Here is a 25,165-nt window from a genome sequence, read left to right as displayed (position 1 = left end):
CTGAGATTGACGTCAGATTGATGGCTAAAAAGTACCATCGAGGAAGTTGATTCCTATGCAATTGACAGACCAACGTTATTTGGTCGAATATGTCAACTCAATGTTAATTGTGATCTGTCAGCTGGGTTTGACGTAACGCAACCAAACTACTTAGGTCCCCGATTTGCATAGGAATCAACTTCTCTGATAGTACATAATAAAAAAATATCCGTCCATCAATCCGTGGGTTGGACGTTCAGTTTCCATCAATCTTTACCAGATTGATGGATCAGATTGATAAGAAACTGATCGTGTAACCTCCGATATTGTCGATGGTTTCTGTGCGATTCTAGAATCTACTGCGTAGGATTCGATGCGGTCCTGACAACTGTAGAATCTATTAAAGTCAATATTGTTATATTAATTATTACAAAGCTTATTTTTAAGCCACGACATAAAATAAAGTGTTTCTTTTTTACTTCTATCAACTTCTGTCTTATAACTTATCAAGTAATCCTATATTCTTCTAGTTCTTAACTTCTAGTTATGTTCTAGTCTATGGTCAGGGCTCTGAAGGTGCCGCTGGAGATGACGTCATCGCTGGAGACAGGCCGGTGGGCTTCATCCACTCTCATCTCCGACAGCTCCTTGAGGTACGCCCGGTACTCCAGCGTCGTCAGTTGAGTGATGATGTCCTCTGGAATGGAAGAGATTCAAAGATTTTTATATTGACGCTCGCAAATTTTTTTTTTTGGTGAAATTCGGTTATCGTGCGGGGAAGTACATTTTTCGCAACAATAATTGTTTAAATGTTAATATACATAATGATAATGGAAATTAGACGTAAAATACACACAGGAGGACAGGAGGTGCTCCTGTCAGAATCTGAGTCAAATCATACTCGTAATACTGGTCTTTGGGCAGTTGGTGAAAATGGAAATTATAGTCCAGTGGTTCTTAACCGGTGGTCCGCGGACCACTGGTGGTCCCTGGAGACATTCTAAGTGGTCCGCGAAGTCCTTGAAAAATGTAATAATATGTGAGAATTCAGAAGTTAGTAAAGAGTATGCAGTCACAAAAATCACATTAAATTAAAATCTGTTATCTGTATCACAAAAATCACATTAAATTAAAATCATTAAAGTAAAACTTTTACATTTTTGCCAAACAAAAAAATTTGTGCTAATAATTATAAAGTTGTGCTGGTTTCTTTTTCAAACAACACCACCAGGTAAACCAAATTTTAACAAACATTAGGTAAACCAAATGAGTGGTCCCCGGCTAGACAAACATTTGGTAAAATGACTAAAAGGTTAAGAACCACTGTTATAGTCTCCAGTCATAAATTAATATAGGAGCTCCTTACCTTGTAATTCAGCTACAGATCGCTCAGTGCCACCGTAGTCCTTGGGCAGGACGTGTCTGGGGTAGTACTGCTGCAGGACCTCCCAGCTCTCGTGCACCATCAGACGGTCCACTATCTTCTTCTTCAGGAACTGCTTGAAGAAGTTAATCAGGGTGTATGCAATTTTAGACCCTATGATGAGATGGACTTTCTTGATTCTAAACCCGTAGATTTCCTGAAATGAAATGGTATTTCTGGAATTTGTTATCAGAAAAGAATTATCATAATATTACTGACCTGATTATTAAATAATGATAGCTTTTTGAATCACGTGTTACTTTGTGGAGGTCTATAGCATAAAATGAATGACGGCACGAATGGGCCGGCATCGACCGGAGAAATACCAAGTTCTCACAGAAAACCGGCGTGAAACAGCGCTTGCGTGAGTGAGTGAATTTACCGGAGGCCCAATCCCCTACCCTATTCTTTTCCCTACCCTCCCTTACCCTCCCCTATTCCCTTTCCTTCCCATCCCTACTCTCCCCTATTACCCTATTCCCTCTTAAAAGGCCGGCAACGCACCTGCAGCTCTTCTGATGCTGCGAGTGTCCATGGGCGACGGAAGTTGCTTTCCATCAGGTGACCCGTTTTCTCGTTTGCCCCATTATTTCATAAAAAAAAGATGTTAATAATAGATTTACAATTTCTTTTGTTGACCTGATTTTAATAAGACTGCAATCTTAGCATGGCCACCATAGAAGCGGTTTCTTTTTACGGAGGAATAGAGAAAGTGACAGTAACACAAAGGAAACCCGCCATTTTGTCACTAAACTCTGTCAGTATGTCCGTTGTTCATTCTACTGTTGTTATGACATTTGGTCGGCTTATGTCAATTCAATGTTAGCTGTGAATTGTGATCGGTCGGATGGGTTTGACTCAACGCGACCAAATTACTTAGTTTCGCCATCTGCCTAAGAATCAACTTCTCTGATAGTATTATCAGAAGCACTATCAGGTTCAGCAGTTCTTGAGTGCCATGAAGTTGACATCACCAGAAGCAGTTACTCACGAGCAGGTTGAGGTAGCAGTTCTTGAGTTCCATGAGGTTGACGTTGGCGATGACGTCCTTGAGGTCGCACCCCGACACGTCGTAGATGAGTTCCACGCCGGCGTGGTAGTCGTACCGCTTGACATAGTCCAAACACTGGTAGAAACAAAATAAATAATAGTTAAACAATAACAGTATTTTAAAAAGATAAAACCGACTTCAAAATTGTACGTAATAAAGAATTAAAATTCTGTATTTCAAAATCTACTGAACCGATTTTGGTGATACTTATGGTGTTTCCTAAGTTGAACAATACCTAGTACAACAAAAAAAGAATCACCAAAACGGACATGTAGTTCCGAAAATATGCGAACACAAACATAAAAACATAATTAATAATAATAGCTCGAATTATACATAATATAAGTAGATAGAATTAATTGGACTATAACTGGTCGCTGTTAAGCATTAGTGTCCTAACCCACAATTTTTTTTGTCGTTAAATTTTGAATGCAGTCTTGTTCTAAATCATGTAAAGAACATAATTGCATTCATAACTCAATACGTAATTTTTGTGTGGGTTAGTACACGAATGCTTAACAGTGTCCAATTTACTGGAGATAGGTAAAATCGTGCAAAGATTCCGTTACACACAGCCCAAGCTAATAAAATGTCCAATCACTGGTGAAAATATTGTGATCCAAATACTGGTTGTACTTAAATAAATTTTGTGGTCCAATCACTTATGTGTAATTGAACCTGGTAGGCTGGCTGACCCTGATATTGTAGAATGCTGTTAAAATACACTATTAATAAAGATTTGACTAGATGACTTTTAGCAAAATTTGTTTATAGTGTGGGAACCGTATATTTTCGGGGACTTAAAGTATCTCCGCAGCAAAATTCAGCCAACTCGGTTCATCGGTTTTACCCTGAAGAGGTGACAAACAGATAGACGCATACATTCAGTAATATAAGGATCAATTAGAAGCAGCTGACACATAGTAATTTATACAGTGTGTAACAAAAATAAGTAATAATACTTTAGGGTGTGTACGTGCTCCTTGTAGAGAGTTCACTGTGAAAGTAGCAGCGCTGAAAGACGAAAAAAATTTTTCACTTTTGTATGGGCAAGGGCCCGAGCAACACGAGTTTCCCCATACAAAAGTGAAAAAAAGATTTGGTCTTTCAGCGCTGCTACTTTCACAGTGAAATCTCTACAAGGAACACGTACACACCCTAAAGTATTATCACTTATTTTTGTTACACCTTGTAGAAATTAATTATTAGAACCGACCTTCGGTAGATGAATACGTAATGTCGTAATGAGACTAGCTGACCTAGGAAACCTAGTTGCCAATTAAAATAATGGTAACAAGGCTTGCAAGTTGGTGACATAAGAAACTGGATGACGCCTGCAACTCCGTTGCGCAAAAAATCGTTTACCACTCGGAAACTGTACATTTTTCCGGGATAAAATTATCCTATGTCCATTCCCGGGACTGAAAGTATCTCCGTACCCAGCAAAATCGGGGCGTGAAGAGGTAACAGACAGACACATTTGCGCGTTTATAATATTAGTATGGAAGTGGCTTTGGTTTATAATATTAGTAAGTAGTACGATGGAACAAACAAAATATATCGTTTTATTTATATAAATAGAGATCATATTTGTTTATACGAAATTCAAAAGTAATATTAAAGTTATACTGCTATAAGAGCTCATGGTAGGCCCCCTGACCGACCTGTAAAAATATTTTGTATCAGATGTATTGTTGTTTTCAATAAATTATTATTATTATTCTCATGCTAAGAGTCAGCTCGCATATTTCTTAAGGAAAATTTTCCATCATTCTAAGATGATCCTGTAGGCTGTGCGTTATGCGAGCTCCTCCACTGAGATCCTGTAGGCTGTGCGTTATGCGAGCTTCTCCACTGAGATCCTGTAGGCTGTGCGTTATGCGAGCTTCTCCACTGAGATCCTGTAGACTGTGCGTTATGCGAGCTTCTCCACTGAGATCCTGTAGGCTGTGCGTTATGCGAGCTTCTCCACTGAGATCCTGTAGGCTGTGCGTTATGCGAGCTTCTCCACTGAGATCCTGTAGGCTGTGCGTTATGCGAGCTTCTCCACTGAGATCCTGTAGGCTGTGCGTTATGCGAGCTTCTCCACTGAACAAACTTCCCAAGTTTTCCAAGTAGTGAACAAGCTAATGATGTTAACTAAGGGTTTAGAATATCCATACTGATATTATAAATTTCGCATTTATATTCTGTCTGTCTGTCGGTCGGTTACCTCCACATGCCCAAACCACTGAACCGATTTTGCTGAAATTTGTTGCTACTGCAAGTCCCGGGAAAGGACATATTATAGGCTACTTTTATCCCGGAAAATGTACGGTTCCCGCGCGATAAACGTATTTTGGCGCAACGGAGTTGCGGGCGTCATGCTGTTCCTAATAATACCAGCTTTCAAACAAAAAATTGGTCCACCGGCTGCAATGCCAAACACACATACAAAGACACGTCAAACTTATAATACCCCACTGTTTTCATTTTATATTATATAAAAGTTTTTCCTTGCTAGATTAACTACAACGGTTAAAAAGTTTTCCTCACGATACTTACGGAACGACTTGCGACGATGTCACGAGACCAGAGTAATGGCACACGATGACGTGGGAGAGCCATGCTTCGGTACGAATGGTCCGGCTTGACCGGAGAAATACCACAGGCTCACAGAATACCGGCGTGAAACAGAGCTTGCGCTGTGAGTGAGTTTACCGGAGGCCCAATCCCCTACCATTTTCCCTTCTCTACCCTCTCCTATTTCCTTCCCTACCCTCCCCTATTTCCTTCCCTACCCACCCCTATTACCCTATTCCCTCTTAAAAGGCCGGCAACGCACCTGCAGCTCTTCTGATGCTGCGAGTGTCCATGGGCGACGGAAGTTGCTTTCCATCAGGTGACCCGTTTGCTCGTTTGCCCCCTTATTTCATAAAAAAAATACTTACGGAATACAACACTTTGTAGATTGTCTCCATGGTCTTGGGGTCACCGAACTTGCCGATGAACTTGCCCAACACCACGCGGTTGTACTCCGCAGTCATCTTCGGCAGAGCTAGCATGAAGCTGGAAGAAAAGAGAAGAATTATAATGAAAATATAAATGGGAAGAGAAGAATTTAAGAAATATAACAGATTGGAGAAGTTTCAGATAGGCAGGAAGTAATAGGTCTGTGGATGTGTCCTTATTATTAAATCATACAAAATGTGTAAACTTAGTAGGAGTAGGCAGAAGTTTTTTTATTTACCTACTGGCTAACTTATTTCTACTAATTATGGTATCTACTATCTACGCCAGCCAAAATAAGAGCTTTGTAAATTTGAGCATTCCACATGGAGAGGCAGAACAGATAGCAGAGGCAAATGAGTTAGCAAAAAACTTTCAGCGTTGCTATTGTTACAGATACGGACACGTAGAGCCATCTAGCGCCAAACCAGCGCAACTTATTGAAGAAACGCAGACAGCGTACATCCGCTATTCCATACTAGATGGCATTAGGCTTCTAGAAATATTCCATACTTGTTTACGCGAATTTGTACATTCGGGAAAGGAATGTTCTCGTACAGTCCAGATCTCGTCTCGACCCATATAAATAGCCTTTCAGTTCGATACGAGTTATCATCAAGGCAACTTCGAAGTGAGAAACAAATGATTAATAGTGAGTGATTCTAGTTGAACCTACGACTTGGCTACGACCTCGGACAGTGATAGTGCTTAGTGTTTGGACCTAGTGCTTAGTGTTTGGACATAGTCCTTAGTGTTGGACTTAGTACTAGTGAATAATGTCTTCAAGAGAGTCAGCAGGTCTTTCTTTCCAAATCCTTCGAACCCTAGCACATAACACTACTTTCACAGTGAACTACGAAGGGCACAATACACGATACACACCCTAAAGTATTATTATCACTAATTTATGACACACCTTGTATTGGAAACGAAGAGAGTGGCAGCCCTAATATAGTACTTTAGGCAACAATTAAATCCCACCTGGTTCCCTTAATATACTGGAATTCCTTCTCAATGTCGAATGGCGCGAAGAACTGATACTGCTGGGTCCGCACGGTGCAGATCTTATCCAGCTTGACCTTGGCTCGCTCCAGGGATCCCTTGGACATCACTATGAGAGTCTCCAGGTAGACGGGGTCTGGAATTGATTGAAATGTGGTTGAATCCTTACTAATATTATAAATGTGAACGTGCATTTGTCTGTTTGTTAGCTCTTTATAGTTAAAATTCTGAACCCATTTGGTTAGTTTGGAGATGCTTTGAGAGACGGGCAAGGATATGGGATGGGTTTTGCTGCGGAAAAATATACGGTTCGCGATAAACCGTGTTACTCTATGGGTAAATCTTGAATAGATCTTTTTTGGCATTATTTTTCCTTCCTTTTTGATTTCATAATTGGAAATTAAGAAATCCATACAAATAAATCACACAAATGTGAAAGTGTGTCTGGCTTTCTGTCGGCCGTCTGTTACCTCCTCAGACTTCAAGCCCAAACCGCTGGACCAATTTCGCTGAAATTTGGTAAAATAATAAGAACTTTGGTTTCGGTGACGGTGGCCGGTTTCATTGAAGCCAGGCCAGTTACGCAGGAGTAATTTTATAATGCCCAAGTGTATGCGCAGTACACAAGAGCACTCTCTATTCCTTTACTCTCATAAGCCATAACCCAGTGGGGCGGAAGACCGACACGACTGGCAAGAGATCAGGCGCACCGCGCAGGAGTCCGACTTTTTACATGCCCATCTGACGCATGGATCATCTTACTTGTCAGACAATCAGGTGATCAGTCTGCATTGCCTAACCAAACTTGGAAATAACAAGTTTCCAACGCGGGAATCGAACCCACGACCTCCGAGTCAAGAGCCGCGCTCTAAACCACTGGACCGCGGAGGCGTAAATTTGGTATGAAGATACTTTGAGTCCCGGAAAAGGATATTGGATACTTTTTATCCCGGTAAATGTACAAAACGAATTGCAGCGTTAACTCCGTTGCGGTAGTATTTGATTATAATATTTATACTTGGCTAAATATTACTTAAAATAGCTTGCAATTTTGTGGAGGTGTAATTACCATTTTTATTAGTTTGGTAACATTAATTATTATTATTATTCTTATTTTGAAAAATAATGTCACAGACGTCATTATTTATACTTACGATACAGACAATATTATACTTACGATACAAACAATATTATACTATATATACGATGGGGATATTTTTTGTCAGTTATGTTTTCTTCCTTTCTTTTTTCCTTTTAAATTATAAATGCTTAAATATTAATTGTATATTCTGTTTGTTGGTCTGTCCATTACTCTTCATGCTTAGGTGACTAACCGCCGAACTCAGAGACATTTATTTACGATTAACCCTCGATATAATGCAGAGTTTGACAGATAATGGGGCTTAAGTCAAACATTTTGAATTAATTACATTTAACTTATTAATGTTCCACTCTGAGTGCGGCAGTTTACCAATTATGCGGGTCGAAACCTACTTAATATTATAAACTCGAAGGTTTGTCCGTCTTCGCGCTAAACCGCTGAACCGATTTTGCTGAAAAGACAATGAGCAAATATGGACTTAGGATACTTTTTATTCCAGAAAAGTGTAAAATTCCTGCGTGATAAACTACTTTTGGCGTAACGAATATGCGGGCAGCATCTAGTATTAAGATAAATATACCGTTATTAATAAATAATATTTATTACTTACCTATTAAAAGTTTAAAGTGCTAGAAACCTCTAAGTTATTATGTTCAGGTTGTAACTTTTTTTTCTTTTACAGAAAAATAATATTAATTATAATTAGGTAAGTACCTACTTATAAATGAGAATTTAAATCTGTCTGTTTATTTGTCTGTTCTCCTTTACCTTTTCAGACTGAAATCGCTGAAAAATAACATTAGGGTAGTTTTTTTTAATTCCTTACTAACAAAAATTTGTACTGTGCTTACCACAGATTTTAGAAGTTAGTAATTCTTATTTTCTCCGGTTCAGATGTTTACAGAAGTGACACTCATACTATGGCATACACTTGGCATACAACTGTATGAAGAATTTGATTCATATAGAGCAGCCTTTCCCAAAGTGGGCGATAAAGCCCCCTTGTGGGCGGTGAAGGTCTAAAGGCCGGTGTGAGACCCTGAAAAAAGGCTTGGGGGTGATTTATTTCATCTGGATGCATTTTAAATTGGAACAATGGGGGCGCTAAAACCAAAGACTTCTATTTAAACTTAAATAGAAGTCTTTGGCTAAAACATATTAATTTGGTCTTAAAGTGTGCAGGAGACAGAATAAGCTTGGGAACCCCTGATATATAGGTAGGCAGTTGTAATTGACGTACCTACAGTCTGTCAAGAAATTGAAGAAATTAAAAAGTGGCAACATCGTATTGTCATCCCTTTTTTCCAGTAAGTTAATATACCTACCTAGCGGAATAGAGCAACAATCTTGAGCTGTTACAAACGAAACCGAAATTGGTTTCATCTGTGTGTAAAGATATGTGTACTTATTAGGTGTATACGTACACAAGCATGATTGAAAATGATTTCTATGACCTCATTTTTTTCTTCATGCTAATCGCTTCATAATCATTCATTGTTACAAAAAAAGGTAATATTTTAATATTTTACACAGTAGAAACCCATAAAAATGTTATACGTGGGAGAGCCATGCTTCGGCACGAATGGGCCGGCTCGACCGGAGAAATACCATGTTCTCACAGAAAACCGGCGTGAAACAGCGCTTGCGTCGTGAAACAGCACAGCTTAAAAAATATTTTGTCATAGAACTCAGCATTCCTAGCTGGTACCGTCTTCAAAATAATGAAAATAATAAGCTCTCTTTATTGAACATTTTTTTATATGCTAAATGTACGCGTCTAAAAGTGCCCAAAAATTATAAAAGAATTATACAAGAAATTAGAAATCATTTGTAATGTTGAAAACTTTTGGAGAAAAGTTTTGGCTATTTCATTTCCCGTCTACAATAAATGGAGATAATATATAAAACTGATGTTTTATTTGAATTATTCAAGAAAATATATTTTACAAATGTTTCTAGGCTTATTTTTATTATTTATGTACAAATAAACTTACATATAACGAGCGCGATAAATAAAAGATATTAAATTACGAATAGAATGACGTCACATCCAATTCGGATGTACCGCAAAAGCGTTTTCGTCAGTACAAAACATATTTTCAAATCGACTTTATTTATCAATCATAAGCTTTTATTTGATGATAAGGGTGAAATAGGGTTTCCTAGGCCAAGTTCTACTAGAAATATGTATTTGTTCAATGAAATTGAATATAGGTCAAGTAGCCTATTGTCAACGTGCGGCACGTGCCTACTGGACCCCAAAAAAAGAGTGCTGCTGTCATGTATCACACGTCTCTTTTTACCACGCAGTGTTACTGATAGTGACATCTCTCTTGCTCAGGCCCTTGTTTCTCTATTCCGCTAGGTATATTAAATAAATAATAAATATAAATAAATCATTTATATCAGACTAAGTCCATACGGTAATTTGTTAGTAATTTACAATATTATAGTATAATTAGTACTTATAAACTATGTTAGTAGACATAATAATACAACTCCTTTAATTATTTAATTTAAGTATCTGTGTAGCCTGTTTGCTGCACTAGGTACGTGCACATGTATACGTACCCAATGGCGCATAAAGGGACAATCAAATTTGTCACTTATTATACTTTGTTGGTGCTGTCACGAACTCGGCTCATCAAGGAGGCAACCCGCTTTCTTATAACGGCCTGGAAGCCATCAGCGTGCGCTTGTGCGAACATGTTTGATGCACTGCAGAATCGTGGCAGCCCCAACATCACTCTCAGTGCGTAACTTACAACGCTCTCCGAATTCTATATAATATAGAATTCGGAGAGCGTTGTAAGCCCGCTGCGTGTAGTTGACCCACAGATTGCACGTGTACATACTTTGGCAAAAAGCTTTAAAAAGAGTTATTTTAACTTCTGCACTACACCGTGAAAATCTGCGGGCCAACATATTACATCGGTTTAAATTTAGTGCGAAAACAACTTCCACCTTTAAGTAAATGAGTGAGTGTACGCATAGGCATGCGTACAGCACCTCCCTCCTCCCACACTGCCTATGCGTACACTCGCATGCAAGAACTTGCAAACACCACCACCACACAAGCAATAATGTTGGCAAATCCGTGCAAGGCCCCTCACCACCATGCAGGTTGAAAACCTCGACGCGCGTTTCGTCCCAACACCGGAGCATCCTCAGGATGTGGACTCTACGAACAACGTCCGTTAAGTGACGTCCGTTAACGAAGTAACAACGAGTAGTTTTTAATTATCTCGAGAGTGAGATATCTCGTTGGCGTATGCTAGGCAGGCTGGTGTTGCAGACGACGCAAGGCATTACGGTAACCAGTTTCCATCAGATGGAACATACACTAATAATTGTTAGCCTGCTTAGTTTAATGTATAAAAAACATTCGGGAATGAGCTGGTCAGCTACATTTTTTCCTACAATTTGTAAACCTTCTGTAGTAAACCTTCAATATTGAAGTTTTGAAATAATTTTAATATTCATTGTAGCTTGTAGACAATTTTGAACAAAATTAATTACTGAGAGTCGAGAATAAGATTATAAACCTTCGGCTTCGGCTTCGGCCGAAGGTTGTGGTGATTGCCGATTAATCGGCTTCGGCTTCGGCCAAAAATAGACCTTCGGTCGGACACTACAAAGAAGTGAGCCCTAAACATATTAGCTATATCTTTAGGTTCACTGACACCATCGACACTTTATGCTTTTTTCTTAGATTGATTTGAAAGTGATGACACTACGATGTTGCCACTTTTTAATTTCTTCACATTCTTGACAGACTATACGTAATTGTTTGGTTGGTTTGTCAATGCATTGTTGGCCGTAATCTGTCGGATGGGTTTGATACTTATAACCAATGATATTCTATGTTAGTAACGTAACTAGATTGGAAGTTTACGGTAGCAACGCGTTGCCACTTCGAAGATGCCTGCAGGCTGCAGGCATATCTCACGTACATAATGACATAACGAATATATGACTTGACATTGTCTTTTGAACAAAAAAGTGGTTACGCATTTCTGAGAATCTTTTGTAAGACATTGCTACTCTAGTATTTTAGAAACTCATTGCTTATAACACGACCGAATTACGTAGGTCCGCCGTCCGGCATCTGCCACTAAATCAACTTCTCTGATAGTACTTATTTGCTGAAATAAATATTTTCTATCAGATAAGTCAGACACGACGACATTGACGAATCTATAATATTGGTTCCGTTTTTTGCCATTTGGTTACTTAACACTAAAAAACACTATTAACTGAATAGCGGAAGCAAATATTATCATAACTAATTTTATTGATTTGTTTCGTTGTTTATTATCATCGTTAAAGGTTCTGACGATGACGTCAACTCGTGGTATTTTGTCAGTTTTTGATGGACCACATAAGAATCCATAGTATCGATACTAATAATATACATGCGAAAGTTTGTCTGTCTGTCTGTTTGTCTGTATGCCTCTCTGTATGTTACCTCTTCACGCCCAAACTGCTGAACCGATTTTACTGGATAGGAACAACAAATACAAAAGCTTTGTCCACACTGTGCCTTTTTCTGTTCGTCAAGGGTATGCGTTATAGCGCAGTCAACAGCGAACGTGAGGCGTTCCCGTAACGCATGCCCTCTGACCGTATCCAAAACTTCAAAAATTACAATATTGGCGTTGCGTTCCTTGACACATTCAATGAATACGCCAATATGAAAGTTGATGACGAAAATTTAAGATGAAAGTGCACGGTGTGGACATAGCTAATTACAAATATTTATTGACCAAAAAACTAAAAACTATGAACATACTTTGAACCTACTGGGCCCCGGGAAAGGACATAGGATACTTTTATCCCGGAAAAATGTACGATTCCCGCGCGATATACGAATTTCGGTTAGAGGAGTTGCTTTAGCGCACTCGAAAGATAATCTTTATACGTAGGAGAGCCATGCTTCGGCACGAATGGGCCGGCTCGACCGGAGAAATACCACGTTCTCACAGAAAACCGGCTTGCGCTATGTTTCGCCGAGTGAGTGAGTTACCGGAGGCACAATCCCCCACCCTATTCCCTTCCCTACCCTCCCCTATTACCCTAATCCCTTTTAAAAGGCCGGCAACGCACCTGCAGCTCTTCTGATGCTGCGAGTGTCCGTGGGCGACGGAAGTTGCTTTCCATCAGGTGACCCGTTTGCTCCTTTGCCCCCTTATTTCTTTAAAAAAAAAACTAAATCTCCGTGGTACTTCTCGTGAACTAAGTAAAATTGATTAAAATTAAGGTAATAAATAAAAACCATTAGTTCAAATTTAGATAATGAATAAAGGCCTCGACTTTTAATGATATGTACGGAGCTCAGCACGTGTACCGACTAGAACTAAGCCACTGGCCAGTTTTTGTGTTTTCTTTCACCATCAAAATTTCACTCACCAATATCCTTTTTCAGGAAGTGTTCCTGCTGTTTGACCCAGTCGGCCAGGATCCTCACAGCATCAGCCATCTCCCCGGGCCGGTGCAGCCCGACCCCCCGCCGCACCACCTCCAGGGTGTCGCGGTGGAACTCCAGGTAACCATTCTTCGGGAGAGCCTCCATCGCGCGACCGCTCTAGGAGCTATCAGGGTCTAAACTGACCGAGTGCTGTGACGAGAGTCAGACAAGACTAAAAATTAATTGCCTGTTTTTCTATTTCAATTTACGATGCGAAGGAAACCTATATTTTATGTTGATACTTGGTTTTTTTATAATTTTAGTGCTATCGTTAACAGCTATCTATGTTATAAAATAAGTATTATATTATTTAATTTTTAAATGTTATTTGTAACTTCCACAAAGTGGGTTGAAGAGTTATTTTTGGCTGTAGCCTAGGTATCTATATACCAATTAATGTTATCCAAATTGGTTTTTAACCGACTACCAAAAAGGTGGAGGTTATATGTTCGGCTGTGGTTTTTTTTTTATAGTTTAAAAGCATGATGAGGTAGCAGATGCGCTTTCACTCATCCGCCTTCATAAATAATAATATAAAAAAAATTCTCGTGTCACAATGTTAGTTACCGTACTCCTCCGAAGCGGCTTCACTGATTTTTATCAAATTTTATATTATGCATATTCAGAAGGTCTGAGAATCGGAGAGCGTCCGTGGCCTAATGGGTAGACCTTTGGTTCGCACTTCTAGAGGGTGCAGGTTCGAACCCGGGTGGAGGCGTGTACCTATGAGACATTTTCTGATCTCAAGTACATACGGACGCTCGTACGGTGAAGGAAAACATCGTGAGGAAACCCGCACATAGTTGGTCCCAGACGTATTGACTAGTTCTTTCCTCTGGACTAGGCGGACTATGACGCGAGAATGGCGTATGCGCTTGGGCAACTATACGGACATTTAAAAATCTTGTCCCAGGCACTACAGTATTTGAGTGGTTACTTCGCTCTGAAAAATACTGTATAAATCATCCATAACGGATGTACCTAAAGGCCTAGTTTTTTTGAGAATCGCTACTTTTTATAGTGATAAGTGCATTTATTATTTTATAAAAATAATTTAGTAAGTAATTTATATAAAACTAGATGACGCCCGCAACTCCGTTGCGCCAAAATTCGTCTATCACGCGGGAACCGCACATTTTTCCAAGATAAAAAGTATCCTATGTCCATTTCCGGGACTCCAATTATCTCCATACCAGATTAAAAAAAAAAGGTCAGTGGCTTAGGCGTGAAGAGGTAACAAACAGACAGACACACTTCCGCATTTATATTAGTACTAGCTGCCCCGGCAAAGTTGTTTTGCTGTATATAAAGTATTTCGCCCATATTATTTTACTGAAGTGACTAAATAAGTATGGCACCATGGCAACGTCCATCGGTATCCCGTCGCACAACAATGGTCGCCGTCAGTCTCGAGTTGTAATATTTTAGTATTATTTATTCAACAAAATATGCACTTATTAATATAAAAAGTTAATGTCCGATTCTCAGCCCTAGCCGATGCTTGCTAAGATTGACGAAAATCGGTCAAGCCGTTTCAGAGAAGTTCAACCACGCACCCCGTGACACGAGAATTATACATATTAGATAATACTTACCTTTCTCGGGACTCAAAGTATCTCCATACTAAATTTCAGCAAAATCAGTTCAGCGGTTTGGCGTGAAAAGGTAACAAACATACGGACTTTCGCATTTATAATATTAGTAGGATTAATATTCAGATAAAACTAAGGAAAAGTAACTCCGTCAAAGAACATGCTCTACAATACTTGTCAAAAAAGTGTACCGGTACACATACCAGAGTAGACAGTTATGTCTATTGTGCACATACTATAATACCGGATAGAACTAGTTATTATTATTATTGTTCTAGAATCGGTACTCTGACAGGCTGAAATTGGTTTATTGCAGGAAACGGTTTTAAGTTCTCCGTTACCACAAACCTTATGGGATTCCGAGATGAACAAGCATCTTGGCGTACGTAGATCTTTGATTGCTTCAAGCATATTTACCGTCTTACAATGTTTGCTTGATGCTTGAGTCAAGCATTTTCGTGCTTGCTCCGCGCTTGATGTGATGACGTTATTTTTAGGGTTCCGTACCCAAAGGGTAAAAACGGGACCCTATTACTAAGACTTCGTTGTAAGCTGTCCGTCTGTCCCTCTGTCTATCTGTCTGTCTGTCTATCTGTCTGTCTGTCTGTCTCCAGGCTGTAACTGAAAAACGGTATTAGCTAGAGAGTTGAAACAAAATTTTCTCTAAATCAGCATTCATTTGGATTTTGGGCAATACCGTGGGATAGTACCAAGCAGGACCTGAATATAGATTTTAAAGTCATCAGCATACAATATGTTATGATAGGAAGAGGAGATTTTACGAGCAATAGAGAGATGGAAAACAGGAGAGGGGATAACACGCTGCCTTGAGACACACCGGCAGAGATATCACACCAAGATGACGATATGTTGTCCCTAAAGGAAATAAGTAAATAATGGCATTTTTGCAGATTTATCTTAAAATCGCCCACGCCCCACATTTACTGGCCGTGAGAAGTGTTTAAATGGTTTTAAAAATGATAATAATGCAGTAAAATATCAGCGAGGTATTATACAAAACACTTAACACTTAAAAACAGAAGAATAATAAAACTTAAAAATATTGAAAATTAAATAAATAATATATAGTTTTTGCTCGAGCTTTTAATGTTTTTCTCTTGCGTATGAGATACTTTAGCTAATTAGTTTTTTCCGTAAACTATTTTAAAAACGTGATTTTGTTTTTAATTAGTTTTTTTAAATGGATTTGTTCTGATGACGTCGTCCATGTATTAAATCCTTTATTTTTTAGGGTTCCGTACCCAATGGGTAAAAACGGGCCCCTATTACTAAGACTTCGATGTCTGTCTGTGAAGAAAACACCTAAAGGTCCTCTAAACATTTATTTAGATTATTATTGGACGAATCTCTACATAGCTCTTTTCAATATTTTCTCAATAGACAACTACTTCAAATATGACAAATACTACGTTCGACATTCTGCCCACCATGATACCTGCACAGTGTAGACTACACTGTACGTCATTACAATAACAATAAAATCGTTACACAAAGCTACCTAATTTACCTCGGTAACAAACAAAACTGAGACCCTTCTACATAGTACAATAATTGATATAAATTAAAACCTTAAGTGTATGAAACTTAACATTACTTATTGAACAACACAAAAATCCCGAACAATTATAATAATATTATACTAAAAATTAACAATTCAAAATTCGTATCAAAAGTACCTTCTACCTTCCCGAGCATATTGTTGTGTGTACTTAATTTTGGCTGGTACTCTACCCGACACAACCCAACCAAGTTTTGTATTCTGAGCGGTCAAATTGCCAGACGAATCACGAGTGATGCCATTTTGCAAAATAAGACCATACACATCGGCACCTAATACTAAATCTACATTAGTCTGTTTATCATAGTTGGGATTAGCTAAATCTAAAAATAATGAATCTGGCCAGCAACTCTTTTTAATTCTGTCAGTAGAGTTTGAGGATTGGGTTGCAGGTAAACTATTCAGAACACAGGCTTGGATTTTACAACAAAATTCTCTAGCAGTGGACTGTATCGTTAACTCGACCATGTGTTCGACTGACAACGTCTGTTCCTCTCCCCCCACTCCTGACAGGACTCTTTTTACAGGAATCTTGCGAAGTCCTAACAACTGGACAGCCTTCTCGGAAATAAGTGAGGCTTGCGATCCTTGGTCAAGTAATGTTCCAAGAGATGCACAAGCTTTCTTCGTCTCTACTCTTACTAACGCAGTAGGCAATATTACTTCTCCATCGTCTACGGGTGCGACAGAGTTCGAAAAGCTGTTAATATTCTTGCTACCGATCGATGGTTTTCCATTATTTATGTTCTTACTATAATAATAATAATTACGGTTTCGAATTTTAGAACTTGGCAAACTATTTTCCGCATGTAGCAACGTGTGATGTCGTCGATTACACCTCTGACAGGCATTGTGACGTCTACATTTTTTAGCCTTATGATAGGCACCAAAACAATTATAACAAAATTTCTTACTCCGTATAAAATCAACCCTATCAATATGTTCTTGATTAAAAAACTCAGGGCATTGATCTAGGACATGACTTCCTCCACAGTATGGACATTTCTTATTGGCAGTTACAGTAATATATTTTGTTGCAAAAACGTGTGTCCTTTGTGCTCGATCATCTTTAGATTTTTTTTCTCTTAGCTCTAAATATTCCAGAGACCTAAATCTAGCTTCTAAAAATTGTAAAAAATCTCCTAAACTTGGTAAATTATCTACAAAATCATAACTGATTTTCTGCTCCCATTGTTTTCTCGTTTCTTGATCGAGTTTCTCGGATACAACATGAATAATTATAATGTCCCACGTCGAGGTATCAACATCTAAATTAGACAAAGCATTTATACACTCGTTTGTCGTATCTAGTAACTGCTTTATTCCCTTGCTGTCTTCAAATTTTAAATTGACTTGGCCAAATAAACGATTCATTATATTATTAACTAAATACCGTTTATTACAATACCTTGCTTTCAATGAATTCCAACATTTCTCGTAGTTGTTGTCTGTGATAGCGATATGATTTAATAGCTGCTCGGCCTCTCCGGTAATTTTACTTTTAAGATAGTATAGCTTATGGATATTATTTAAATCAGAGTTGTTATGTATTAGTGTGTCAAACAAGTTGTGGAAGGTGGGCCATTCTGTGTATTTCCCAGAAAAGGCTGGTATTTCTATTGTTGGCAAATTAATAAACTTTGAATGATCAACCTTTCGTTTTTTAGCCAAACCATCTGTAGCAGCATTATCTTCCATTAATAAGAGAGCCTCCCATAATTCACTCTTGTATTCCATGAATACTTTCTCTACTTGATCAAAGACCATGCTCGTTAGATATTCACAGTCATCTCTAAACTCGTCCTCAATAACGCATAATGGTTTCTCTCAAACTGTGACCATGTATTATCTAAGCTTTCAAGTCTTACTTTGAACCAAGATCGCGTTAATGTACTCCTGGATAACCCATGAAAATTTGCATGATCCTTGACTATTGACTTCTGAATAAAATTCTGTATACGTAGTAGTCCCTCCATATCTTTAGGTTCAAAATATTTTATTCTCAACTTCTTGTTTATGTGTCGTCAAGGCAACTAGTCTGAATTTTCTTACCATTTATATCTAGCTTTATTTCTAGATTAAAGAACTCTTATTAACTGTAAATCCATAGCATCCAGTTCTAACTCTTCATCCGGCTAAAGAATGACCATGAAGAAAACACCTAAAGGTCCTCTAAACATTTATTTAGATTATTATTGCACGAATCTCTACATAGCTCTTTTCAATATTTTCTCAATAGACAACTACTTCAAATATGACAAATACTACGTTCGACAGTCTGTCCGTCTGTCTGTCTCCAGGCTGTAACTCAAGAACGGTTATAGCTAGAGAGATGAAATTTTCACAGATTATGTATTTCTGTTGCCGCTATGACAACAAATACAGTCTACTAAAATCAAAATACTTAAATTAAATAATTAAGGGGGGCTCCCATACAAAAACACTTTTTTTACTATTTTTGTTCTATAATGGTACGGAACCCTTCGTGCGCGAGTCCAACTCGCACTTGGCCGATTATCTTTAATCTAATTTGGATCAAACAGTACTTATCAAGAATAAAGTATAACAAAAATAATCGGTAATTTTAATTAATAAAAAAAATACATTTTGTCTAAATCTAACACCAACAATATTTACGCATAATATTAATATGAATAATAATTAATAATTATTATAATACAAAATAGTTAATAATACGAAAGTGTCTGTATTTAATCTAATATCTATGTATTATATAAAGAATTTCTATGTACCTATATTGTTTCTGTATGTAGAGGTAAATAGGCTATGGAGACTATGTTACCCCTTTTTTTAAGATACTAGATAACTCCGTTGCGCCAAAATTAGTTTATATCCCGGGAACTACCGCAGGCTGAAAAAGATTGGGAACCCCTGCCTTAGTTCTTTGCGTTACGAAACGCTTATTATTTAAAAAAAATTAAAACCGACTTCCAAGGTAATAACAATAATAACATCCTTTAAATACTCGTAAAACTAAAAAGTATTAAATAATTTTTCCTATCTAATAGTGCCTTTTTCCGAATTCGGCTAAACCTCAACTATACCAGATAGCTGAATCTTCAGTTCTCTGACAGAATAGGTATTTGAAACTTTTGGAACTGGCACCAAGTATGACTTCTCTCATAAAACCAAAATCAACATAATATGTTTCCATATAAATTTTGAGGAGTTCCCTCGATTACTCATGGATCCCATCATCAGATCACCACTTTTGTGAACATCGTACCATGTTGTATGTGTATATTAATAACAAAACAAAAATTTTGAAAATCGGTTCACAAACGGCGGAGTAATCGTTGAAAATACAAAAAAAAATCCACAGCCGAACATATAACCTCCTCCTTTTTGGAAGTCGGTTAAAAACTACTGTAGCTTCTGTTAAATAAAGAAATTAATGTACCTACACGTGGATTATTATTACAATAGTTTAATAAAAACATAATTAATTTAATAAACAAGACATAAGTTATGTTTAACTTCATCAGGGAGTCAAGAAAATATGTAAAAAGCATGTGATTAAAAGTTAATGTTAGTTAATAATGTATCATTAGCGTAGGATTGTGTACAAAATAATTATATCTAGTCAAAGTCAGTCATTCAATTAATCAAAAGCATCAAAAGTAGGTAAGTGGTTATAGACTGCATAACTAACATTAAAAAAAACTAGCTGTTTGACCGAGCTTTGCTCGGTATTCAATAAAACACGAATAAAATGACATTTTCTAAAAATGATTTCTAGCTAGATCGATTTATCGCCCCCGAAACCCCCTATAAACTAAATTTCATGAAAATCGTTGGAGCCGATTTCGAGATTCCAATTATATATTTATATACTAGAATTGCTCGTTTCAATATATAAGATAAGGGCAATTACTTTTTTAACACGCTTTTATTATATTGGGCTGTATGAATGTAACGGAATCTTTGTAGTAGGGGAGGGGAGGGTGCTATTTTTGTAGTCACTCGAGCGTCATGGAGACCTAGAAATAAGTAGGTTTTGTACATTAGGTAAAGCTGATAAAATAATAATCAGAGCGTTTTTTATTTTTCCGGTGGGTTCAGAAACTGCAGCCATTTTAAAGTTTTGAAAATAAAATATATTCAGAAAATTGCTTAAGTAAATTATAAATATATTTTAGACAACAAGGATTAAATCATATAGATAAAGTATCTGCGAAGCTTAGTTAAGAAAATATGAAGCTTTATTTTTTTATATTTTAAAATGTCCCTACAGGCATAAATAACCTTTGAATCGTCAGTGCTTTCTATGGAAGCTTCTTTGGGGTATACTAAACATCCCCTATCTTAATCTGACAGATCCGACGACATTTCAATATTTAAAAAAAAATTGGTTTCTGTACAGACTATACCATGATAACTAGACACATGTCGGAAGCCTATGCAAGCTTAATCTGACACGCTCGAGCTACTCCGAAATCCCCTCTTCCCCTCCCCAACTATTGAGCACTATTTTCACATGACGAGTTTAGTAAATTAACAATAAAAATGTAATAAAATCTTAAAACAACACATCCGTAATCAACGCACAGCCTAAACCACTAAACCGATCGGGCTGAAATTTGGCATGCAGGTAGCTGTTATGACGTAGGTATCCGCTAAGAAAGGATTTTGATCAATTCCACCCCCAAGGGGTTAAAATAGGGGATGAAAGTTTGTATATAATAATACTTCTTAACGCGAGCGAAGCCGCGGGCAAAAGCTCGTTAAATCATAAAAAGGGGAGAAAAAATATTAAAAATAATTATTATATTTTTATTTTTAATTTACAGTAAGTACTAACAAAATAAGCAATCATCCTGCCAAACCTCCATAAAAGATTTGCAAACTTTTATGTGAGGAATACTTTTTGTAGGGTTCCGTACCCAAAGGGTAAAAACGGGACCCTATTACTAAGACTTCGTTGTCTGTCCGTCTGTCTATCCGTCTGCCTGTCTCCAGGCTGTATCTCAAGAACCGCTAAAGCTAGACTTCTAAAATTTTCGCGGATTGCGTATTTCTGTTGCCGCTATAACAAAAAATACTATAGTTTATGCGTTTTAAGATGATATTGGTGACAGTTTTCATATTCCTTGCTAGGGTTTTTTTTTTACAAGAAAACAAAAAAATCAAAATCTAATAAATTATATTTCATCTACAAAAACAAATGTTTCTTATAATTGTAAATGAATAAAAATGAAAAGTTGCCAAATGCTAACTTATTAATATAAAATTATAAATATTAACTGTGAAATAGGAGTATAAAATTATTGTTACGAAAACATTTGAGAAATGTCAGATGCATGAAACGGAACTTATGTCAATAGAGATTGACTCTGTTGAATCGAAATCAAATCGATAAAAAAGGGCGGCCATCTTAAATCGCCGGCACCACTGAAATGTCAGTACGAAATCGATAAGTTCGATTGCAATATTCGATAATTTAAAAATATCGAATCCTTTACGAAGTGATTCGATATTTTTAAATTATCGATTAATTTTTGTTAGGTAAGTACTATTTTCAATTATAATGTGTCACGCATATCATCATAAAACGCAGAAACTATAAAAACAAAATAAAATTTAAATTTTAAGGGGGGCTCCCACACAAAAACCACAGCTTTTGGCCTATTTTTGCTCTACTAACAACGTACGGAACCCTTCGTGCGCGAGTCCGACTCGCACTTGGCCGATTATTATGCATTTTTTTTTTTACTTTATTTTATGTTGGTTAAAATCCATTGTAATATAGTAAGTACAAACGACTCTCTTTCTGTACTTACATCCATTGTGTTTTAAAAAAATGTCTATAAATTGTTATAATAATATGTGTGCACAATAAAGAGTATTTATCTTATTTTATCCATTTGCGTATCAAAATTCAAATACAGTTATTTGGCTATAAAATACGCTATACATATTAGGGGAAATACGGACAAAATGACAGGGTGTTTTGTTTTTAAATCATATTTTTTTATTAATTGACATTATAATTAGTCTCAACACTCTCAACCGATTAAAGTTATCTTAGGTTCATTGACTATCGGTAATATAAATACAGTCTTTTAATCAGTAGGAACTATAATAAAACATACAAAAATAAAAAATATGGACATAATGACATACACATTTTTAAGAACAAAGTTCACAATATTTAAATCGCCTGAGATTCTTCCTAGTCCTTTAGACTTTAGAGTTAGTATTCAAGGTTTTGTTCATATTGAGTGCATGTCTTCTAAGCGTCGCCTGAGAAAACAAACGTTTTTGCTGCCAATTCCCATCGCAATTTTTTCCTTCCATGCTTCAATAGCCATACTACCATGCCATGGCCATGGATGGACTCATGGATTCTTGGTTCCAAGAATACCGATTAGTTTTTCTTTCGTAGTTTCGCGACATATCCCCTTAACAAAATTATAAATGTTAACTATCAGAAACACTGTACATGGTATGTCATTTTATCCATTTTATTTTATGCCATTTTGTCCAAATGTAATTAAAAACAAATAAATATGAAAATTCCATCAAATATCTAATGATTGCAGTAAAGTTCATAAAAATCACTGGCATAGTTCATCGATTACAAATAATAACAAATGACAGCAAATAACTCGCCAGAAAACAGGAGAAAACCATTTATTCTGTTAAATAAACTTTTGAAGGCGGGAAACACGTGTGATCTGCTTACTGCGGCGCGATTTTCAGAATGGCGCTCAAAGTCTGGCAGGATTGTGAATATGACTGCCGTCACGTGATACAATCGCGGAAACGTATCTAAAACCCCCCCGTTTTGAAATAAGGGCACTATGTCATTTTGTCCATACGTGTCATTTTGTTCGTATTTCCCTTCTAACGATATTGATATCAATACGGTTACAATGGAAACAATGCTCAGAGTTAGATTACTTAACTTAACATAATTTCAATTGAATGTTTAGTTTAACAAAAATATTGTGTGGAATATTCTTAGTGCGGTCATCAAAGTATGGGCTCCCACACAAAACTGCGAAATCGCATCGCATCGCATCGCAATGTCATTTTTAACCTCCTTCCTTTTTGTAAGTCGAAAGACTTTAAAAGAATTAAAATTGGATGCAGAAGTAGTTGATGTTTAGTCGAATTTTGAAAAAGGCACTAATATAATAACGATAATAATTATTTCATACTTTTAAGATCATAATAATATTAAGAATATCGTTTTTACCTTGGAAGTCGGGTTCAATTTTTTGTTAAAAAATAATTAGTATGAGTTTTGTCGCAGATTTTGCGATGCGATGCGAATTCACGGTTTTGTGTGGGAGCCCTATGTTAGGACTCTGCTCATCTGGAGCTAGTCTATATTGAGGACTCTGAAGGTGCCGCTGGAGATGACGTCATCGGCGCTGGAGACAGGTCGGTGGGCTTCATCCACTCTCATCTCCGACAGCTCCTTGAGGTACTCCTGACATTCCGCGGACGACAGGCGAGAGAGAAAATCCTCTAGAATTGGATAAACACAGTCTGGTTTTAATAACTTTAATGACAATAATTGCAAGAACTGTTTAAGGTTTTATCAACTTTGATTTTGACAATTAATGGCCATTGATGGCTATTGGCCACACTTAAATACATTTTAATGATTTGAAAAATTATTTCTCTCAGTAGATTTCTGTAGAGGATCCTTTGCGACCAAATTCGTTTATTCCACGGGTAAAGTATTTTTTTGTCTAGGATTAAAAGTATTCCATGTATCCCGGGTCTCAGCGAAATTGTTTCAGCGGTTTGGGCGTGAAGAGGTAACAGACAAATAGACAGAAAAACTTTCGCATTTATAATAATTATTATGAGAGAACGCATGAATATTTTCAAAAAGATAAGTGATTTCAAATTGGAAAATATACCTCGCAATTCCTCCAAAGATCTTTCAGTGCCACCGTAGTCCTTAGGCAGGATGTGTCTGGGGTAGTACTGCTGCAGGACCTCCCAGCTCTCGTGCACCATCAGACGGTCCACTATCTTCTTGGTCAGGAACTGCTTGAAGAAGTTTATCACGGTGTAGACTAGTTTTGATGCTGTAATTATATGTATCCTCTTGATCCTAGCCCCGTAGCCTTCCTGAAAGAAGTGTTCGGTTAGTTTTGATCTCAAGACATCAGACGCTCTGAAATTCTAGCTTTTAGGCTAGGTCTGGAGTCTGAAGCTAAATTTTAGAGCATCTATTAAATAAATAAAAATGAATTTTGTCTTTTCGCTAAAACTCGAGAACAGCTGAACCGATTTGACTATTTTAATCTTAAGATATTCGTGAAAGTCCAGGGAAGTCGACTCTCAAGAATCAAAAACTTAGTTACATTATTATAGATCGTAGAGGCGTCTGTAGCCGCATAGAAATTGTTGTTCCCATGTTTGGTGAGGACATGCAGGCTGATAACCTGATTGTCTAACAAGTCCAAGCATTGGATAGACATGTCTTGCGTCCGTCTTGCGCCTGATCTCTCGTCAGTCGTTTAGGTCGTTCGTCCCACTGGGTTATGACTTATGAGACACATGCGTCGTAAGGGCAAATAAAATCGGTGCTGCACCTGATCTCTCGCAAGTACAGTCTTCTTGGTTATTCGTCCCACTGCCTTACGAGAGTGAATAAAAATTAAAATAACTGCTGTAGTGTACTTTCAAGAAAATCTCCTCTGCGTGGGCTTTTAATGAAACCGGCCACCGTCACCAGGTGAAAGTAACGTACTAATATGATCATATAGACGTTCTTGAGCTCGACGAGGTCGAGTGTGGTGATGATATGCCCCAGGTCTACCTGTGACAGGTCGTAGATGAGCACCCCGCCGGCGAAGTAGTCCCATCGCTTGTGGTACTCCAGACTCTGAAACATTGTCACATGGAATAATCCTACCCGGAATGTTGAAGAAAATTTAAGTTTCACGGTGCACCTTACAAGTTCTGAAAATGAATTCCTAGCTTGATTAAGTAAGA

General features: G+C 37.5%; 2 protein-coding genes and 2 long non-coding RNA genes across 5 annotated transcripts in view; 1 reads left to right on the top strand and 3 right to left on the bottom strand.

Annotated features, from left to right (window-relative positions):
* Window positions 1-504: 504 nt before the first annotated feature.
* On the bottom strand, window positions 505-13,125 carry LOC121736387. Its single transcript, XM_042127558.1, has 6 exons — window positions 12,955-13,125; window positions 6,423-6,579; window positions 5,384-5,501; window positions 2,394-2,528; window positions 1,346-1,559; window positions 505-676 (listed from the first exon to the last, which is right to left on the bottom strand). The coding sequence occupies exons 1-6, from the start codon at window positions 13,115-13,117 to the stop codon at window positions 531-533; spliced, it is 933 nt and encodes a 310-aa protein (XP_041983492.1). The 5' UTR covers window positions 13,118-13,125; the 3' UTR covers window positions 505-530.
* Window positions 10,413-25,165, top strand: part of LOC121736396 — an 18,886-nt gene continuing 4,133 nt past the window's right edge. The window contains exons 1-2 of the long non-coding RNA XR_006037007.1: window positions 10,413-10,423; window positions 22,339-22,344. This is a non-coding gene — a long non-coding RNA (uncharacterized LOC121736396). The remainder of the gene's footprint in view (window positions 10,424-22,338; window positions 22,345-25,165) is intronic.
* LOC121736397 overlaps window positions 22,874-25,165 on the bottom strand; it is a 14,267-nt gene continuing 11,975 nt past the window's right edge. The window contains exon 3 of the long non-coding RNA XR_006037008.1: window positions 22,874-23,050. This is a non-coding gene — a long non-coding RNA (uncharacterized LOC121736397). The remainder of the gene's footprint in view (window positions 23,051-25,165) is intronic.
* The window catches only part of LOC121736388 (alpha-tocopherol transfer protein-like), a 7,535-nt gene continuing 5,440 nt past the window's right edge, over window positions 23,071-25,165 (bottom strand). The window contains exons 5-8 of one of the 2 annotated variants that reach the window (XM_042127560.1): window positions 24,921-25,055; window positions 24,082-24,295; window positions 23,506-23,680; window positions 23,071-23,185 (exon numbers count right to left, since the gene is read on the bottom strand). In XM_042127560.1, the coding sequence (XP_041983494.1) occupies window positions 23,532-23,680; window positions 24,082-24,295; window positions 24,921-25,055 (498 nt within the window). In that variant the 3' untranslated portion in view covers window positions 23,071-23,185; window positions 23,506-23,531. Of the gene's footprint in view, window positions 23,190-23,505; window positions 23,681-24,081; window positions 24,296-24,920; window positions 25,056-25,165 lie in introns of both variants that reach the window. The other variant, XM_042127559.1, reaches the window with a different exon arrangement.

This window comes from Aricia agestis, chromosome 19 (assembly GCF_905147365.1).
Source record: "Aricia agestis chromosome 19, ilAriAges1.1, whole genome shotgun sequence".
Taxonomy (NCBI): Eukaryota; Metazoa; Arthropoda; class Insecta; order Lepidoptera; family Lycaenidae; genus Aricia; species Aricia agestis.
This window is presented reverse-complemented; position numbering and strand designations above follow the sequence as displayed.